This window comes from Engraulis encrasicolus, chromosome 3 (assembly GCF_034702125.1).
Source record: "Engraulis encrasicolus isolate BLACKSEA-1 chromosome 3, IST_EnEncr_1.0, whole genome shotgun sequence".
In the NCBI taxonomy this organism is placed as follows: domain Eukaryota; kingdom Metazoa; phylum Chordata; class Actinopteri; order Clupeiformes; family Engraulidae; genus Engraulis; species Engraulis encrasicolus.
Window position 1 is genome coordinate 3088598 of NC_085859.1, and position 6422 is coordinate 3095019.

The window sequence follows — 6422 nt, forward strand, 5'->3', positions numbered from 1 at the left end:
ATAATGATTTAGTTTGTCAAAAGTTGTCTGTAGACGGCTGGATAATGATTATGAACGTATAAGTTGTTGAACAAACATGTCTGACGTCTATCTATGGCGATGTAGGACCGTTTAACAGACATGTCTGACAGAACATCCTACCGTAGGATGAAATTACAATGTAGGACCGTCTGTCAGAATCCTACCGGTCATCGCTGAAGACACTGTTGGTTATGGTGAATTTTTTTGTCTCTTATACACATGGCGATTGTCTTTGGAATCAAAACTATGTAATTATTATCGCTGTATTTGCTCTGGACGTGGCATTTGGCTTGACAGCCTGGGACATTCGGAGATCTGATATGATCATTCCAATTGGTTATCGCCGAACCACGTCATTGCCTGGTTAACACCAGACCTAATCACAAGTGAGATTAGGTCTGGGGAGCTGCCTATTGTAAATTCCGTAGGGGCCAGAATACTTGGCTATTATGACACAGTGCCCTGATCTCTGATTGGACAGAGAAACCAGAGATATTCTATAGAGATATGCCAACATAATAGGTTTCTATGGGCACCTAACATGACCAGGTTCCGGTCTGCCTAAAGGGGCGTGTCATAATGCTCCTACAATGAATAGAACAGTCCTTAGGTCTGCCTAGGTCTGCCTAAGGGGGGCCATAATAGAACCAGGAAACAATGGGCCAATGGAACCTCTCTCTCTCTACTCTCTCTGGAGAAACTGTAAAGGTCGGAATGCTTGGCCATTATGACACAGGGACTATGATCTTGGCCGTTATGAGTCATCCTCGCCAGACTGTCTTTCCGATCGAAACGATTGTGTAGAACTAAAGGCAGTATGGGAGTCATCGCTCATTACCATAATATTAACTTGACTTTAATCGCTGAAATTCGCTCTGGTCACTGCCGGCGAATTCGCTTTGTTAGCTTTATTTGCCTACCATAGAGAGGTAAAGACTTCTATTGGTTACTCTCAGTATGCACATGGCTTCTGATTGGTTCATTTCTCTCATCTCTCTCTCTCTCCCTCCCTAATTCTCTTCCGTTTCTCAACTTTTTTCTGTCCTCTCCTTCCACTTCCTCCCCCATATCTCTCTCATCATTTTCCCCATCTCCTCTCTCTCTCTCTCTCTCTCTCTCTCTCTCTCTCTCTCTCTCTCTCTCTCTCTCTCTCTCTCTCTCTCTCTCTCTCTCTCTCTCTCTCTCTCTCTCTCTCTCTCCTTGTGTCCCTCTCTCTTTCCCCATCACCCCCACCATCTCCTCTCCTCTCTCCTTGTTTCTCTCTCTCGCTCTCGCTCTCTCTCGCTCTCTCTCGCTCTCTCTCTCTCTCTCTCTCTCCTTGTGTCTCTCTCTTCTTGATCTCCTTCTCTCTCTCTCCTTGTCTCTCTCTCTCTCTCTCTCTCTCTCTCTCTCTCTGTCTCTCTCTCTCTCTCTCGGTCTCCCCCCCCTCCCTCCTCAGGTGTGGTCTAACGGGTGCCATGGCAACAGCGTGTGGTGATGATGGCGTGCGCGTCTTCAAAGAGGAGGCGACCTCTGACCCCGAGCAGGCGGAGTTCAGCATGAGCGTACACGTACCCAAAGCACACGGGTAACTATAGCACACACACACACACACACACACACACACACACACACACACACACTGTAGTGTAGAATTCAGCATGAGCGTACACGTGCCCAAAGCACACGGGTAACTACAGCACGCACACACACACACACACACACACACACACACACACACACAGACACACACACACACACGCACGCACGCACTTACTGTAGTGTAGGAGTTCAGCATGAGCGTACATGTACCCAAAGCACACGGGTAACTATAGCACACACACACACACACACACACACACACACACACACTCTCTTACTGTAGTGTAGGAGTTCAGCATGAGCGTACACGTGCCCAAAGCACATGGGTAACTATAACACACACACACACACACACACACACACACACACACACACACACACACACACACACACACACACACACACACACTGTAGTGTAGAATTCAGCATGAGCGTACACGTGCCCAAAGCACACGGGTATTTAACACACACACACACACTTTTTTTAAACCTTTATTTAACGAGGAAAAAAGCCCCATTGAGATTAATGTTCTCTTTTGCAAGGGTATCCTGGCCAAGAGGCAGCACGAGATAAACATTTCAAGTAGATTAATGCAAATGATTAATCGATTAATCGACTTTAATTGACCAATGCATTTATCGATTAAAAAACATTAATCACAATTAATCGACAATTCAAGAAAGACCCAGGTGAAATGGGCATGTGAAGAGTGTGTGTGAAGAGAGGTGTGAATAATAGGAATATTTAAATCACCTTTGGATTAAAGAATTGAAATAAAATTAATTTAAATGTGGTATTTTATCTAAATTTTTAGTAAAACTTTTTTAGATTTAGTATTTTTTTGTGAGAAACATCAAGATTTCGGGGGAAAAAGGCGCTTATCAATTAATCATAAGTCGATCAATAGACTATCAACTAATAATTGATGAATTAATCGATAATTTGCATGCCTAATTTCAAGTAAAGTGCCCCCTCCTTTAGTATGCCTAGTACACGTGAAGGACGTTTTCATCCCTACACAGTGGGTGCATTCCAATATGCACACTCCCATCCTCCACTTGTGCTTGTGGCATCGCCCTGCCTCCGTGGAGAAAACGACAAAGTTTCCCAGCTGTCAGCCTAGCCACAACAATTTTTGTGGGACTATTCCTCATTCACCATCCAGTTTGCAAATGGGAAAATGACTTCACAATTGAGCTTTTTCGAGATGTTGAAATATAAGGCTGTAGTCAGTGATGTCATCACGACATATTACTTCTTGGTGCGAGGCCTCAAGCACAAGTGGAGGGCGCAAGGTCGCATATTGGAACACACCCAGTGTCTGCTCCACTTAGGCATAACTAATGCACGTTAATGTGTTGACAATAAAGCTGACATTTGACATTCGACCTTTGTGATTGACAGCCAGGACGTCAACTGCGTGGCCTGGAACCCCAAGGAGGCGGGACTTCTGGCCTCCTGCAGCGACGACGGCGACATCTGCCTCTGGAACTACCAATCAGAGGAATGAACCGCCCTGATTGACAGGTCCGCCCTGATTGACAGGTCGGCCGGCCAGTGAATGAACTGTTGACCCGTGCTGGGAGGCGGGTCTTCGTACAAGTCCGGGAAGTCCCACATGCCTTGTTGGATGGTCTCTAGCAGCAGGAGAAATGATAAAGGCCAGAGACATGCAAAAGGCTTATTTGGAAAGGCTGAAATTGTAAATACGTTTGTTTTGACGAGATGAAATGTAATCATGTTTAATTTTGTCTCATGAGATTTTATATTGTCTCTCCGTTATGGACTTCATTTGCCATGTGGAGGAAGCTGACCTAGAGTGGCCTAGGGTGGAGGCAGTGCTTAATTTGTCAAGCGGGAGGTCCTGGAGCGCAGAGGATGGGTGGCTCCCCCCCGAGGGGGATGATGTGATGTATTTCCATGAGGTTCCATCCAAGGTTCCGGAGCTCTCGTCTGAGGTCCCGGAGCTAGCTCCCCCTTGCTCCCCCTCAAATTAAGCACTAGGGTGGAGGCCAAACTACATCCTCGCGTCCTTTCCTCTTGCTCGTGACCTTTTGCCTTAGTGTCGCCCCACCTTCGTTGAAAACAAACATGAAGTTTCCTCGCTGTTAATGTAGGAAGAGCGACATGTCTTTTCAAAGCCAATTTGGGAAAAGAGAAGTTACAATGCCATTAAAACAGTGGTGTACTAACTGGAATACAATTTTACACAAACAATACGCTTTCTATCTTTCTTTACGCTGTCAGAAACTAGTCAACTTATTCTAATTATCAAAAGTATTACCATGCATTACCATAGCAGATAGCATACATACAGTATGTTTTACATCAGACAAAACATGCAACATTTTCTGTCAAGTATAGTGGAAAGGAGTAATACCAATGTTTCACCTTCAGGGGCTTATTACTACAAAGCTGGTTCAGGATAACTTAAGGTTAAGTTAAGAGGTAAATCATCTAATAGAAGAGCCGGGAGTCCTCATTCTCTTGTATTAGATGATTTACCTCTTAACTTAACCTTAACTTATCCTGAACCAGCTTTGTAGTATAAGCCCCAGTTGTTTCAATTTTGGGTCCTGGCTAAAGGAAGGGAATTATTATCGAATTATTACATTTTTAAACCACAGCTCAGGCCCACCTTTGGGTCCCAACCCACCAGTGACGAAACACTGGATTAAACCATGTTACAGCTGGTGCAGCTGCTAATATCACTTAGCTGGTGCAACTGGTAACATCGCTTCACTGGTGCAACTGGTAACATCGCTTCACTGGTGCAACTGTTAATATCTCTTCATGAACCGTCTAACCTGCTGTTGAACTCCACCTAACTCTGTCAGAACTTCACTGTCAGTGCTTTTGCATCTTGTGATTTTCCCACATGAATGTTTGTTTTCATATTGTGATGAAATGGATGACATTTGTTTCTATTAAAAAAATAATTAATACATTGGATCGTAGTTGAGAAGCTCCTTAGATGTATCTTCTTAAATGTATGCTTGCTGTCTTAGCGCTTATAGCATGGATAAACAACAACACACACACAAACACACACACATGCACACATCATCACATAATCTAAATACACAATTACATAACATTCATTTAGCTGATGGTTTATCTGCCGGTAAATCTAAGTATTGTTAGCTGCAGGCTGCCTGTATCTCATGTTCTCCAGTTGCACCATTTCCCTTTGACAAGGTCATTAGAGGGCTGTAGTCAAGTCCACCGTTGTAGAGTCCAAGACAAGTCCAAGACCAGTGCTAGTCAAGTCCGAGACAAGTCCGAGTCCAAAGAGGTTCGAGTCCGAGACAAGACCGAGTCCAAAAAGATTAGAGTCCAAGTCAAGTCCGAGTCACATGTCGGTCAGTGTTTAACAATGAAAAGGATGAATGTCAATAGTGTGAACCTTAGAAGATAACCTATATGGCATGGATGTGAAGACAAACTTGTTTGTTATTGGATTTCAAGCTCCACTTTACAATCTATGATGGCCAGTGTTCTAAACAAAATTAATACAGACCAAGCCGAGTCCAAAACCCTAATTTGCCAAGATCATTGTCCGAGTCCAAGACAAGTCCGAGTCCAAACAATACAGAGTCCGAGACAAGTCCAAGTCCATAAAAAAAACAGACTTGAGACTCCGGACTCGAGTACTACAGCCCTGGTCATTAGAGGTCAGGTCATATTCAGTAACTTGGAAAATCCTCAACTTAGTTTCAATACACTGAATCAGACTTATTTTCAATACACTACAGAAGTCGGGAAATGTGTTGTAGTCTACAGAGATGGACAGGGCAGTATGGCAGTTGGTAGTGTAGGGACATCTCTTTCAGCCGTCAAGAAGCAAGTAAAGACTCTCCTCTTTCGTAACCATCTACTAGGGCTGCACGATTATGGAAAAAATCATAATCACGATTATTTGGATCAAAATCATAATCACGATTATTTGGATCAAAATCATAATCACGATTATTTGGATCAAAATCATAATCACGATTATTAACCACGATTATTGATTTTTGCTGATTTTTGTTTTTAATTATAACAAAATGAAACATGACCAAGAATGAATTATATACGGGATGAGCAAAATAAAATGAATTGTAATAATTATGTAAAAGGCAATAGCGTGAAACTTGAAGGTGAACAGATTTCTGGCCAGAAACAACACAGCCTGTACGCGTGTTCTGGCTTCAAGGACGCTCTTGAAGGTAGGTCACTATTGCCACGATTAAATCACGATTAAAATCACAATTTCGATATCACTATTATATCACGATTTTCGATTATTGACGATTAATTGTGCAGCCCTACTATCTACTAGACCAGTGATTCTCAAAGTGTGGTCCGGGGACCACTGGTGGTCCGCGACAGAGCTCAGGTGGTCCGCGAGGGGATTTCTACTTTTCCAAGACAAACTAGCAGCAGTATATTTGTAACATAATTACAAAGCTAAACAAAGCTGAAGTCTTATTTTCACCGCAATAAGACAGGCTTGTGATTTCAATCGAAATTATCAGCGTCAAATTATCACCCCTCAACTGTCAATTCCGCTGACAGGTGGTCCCAGAACATTTTTGGGGCGGACAAAGTGGTCCTCGGTCTAAAAAAGTTTGAGAAACACTGTCCTACACTGATGCTTGAGCTGCCCTAGTCGCGGGTTACACTCCATGGCATGATGTGTATGTGTGTAGTACTCTACTTCAGTGGTTCTTAACCTTTTTTCTTGAAGCACCCCCTAAACTCTGCCCAAGACAAGCCGTGCACCCCAAACCAAACGTCTCTACGTGTATACGCACAAAAACGATGATTTAAGTCA

At 43.3% G+C, this 6422-nt stretch overlaps 1 protein-coding gene across 3 annotated transcripts in view; it reads left to right on the forward strand.

Annotated features, from left to right (window-relative positions):
* ciao1 (cytosolic iron-sulfur assembly component 1) overlaps window positions 1–4555 on the forward strand; it is a 12964-nt gene extending 8409 nt beyond the window's left edge. For all 3 annotated transcript variants that reach the window (XM_063194268.1, XM_063194267.1, XM_063194269.1), the window contains 2 exons: window positions 1460–1588; window positions 3008–4555. In XM_063194268.1, the coding sequence (XP_063050338.1) occupies window positions 1460–1588; window positions 3008–3113 (235 nt within the window). In that variant the 3' untranslated portion in view covers window positions 3114–4555. The remainder of the gene's footprint in view (window positions 1–1459; window positions 1589–3007) is intronic.
* Window positions 4556–6422: the final 1867 nt, after the last annotated feature.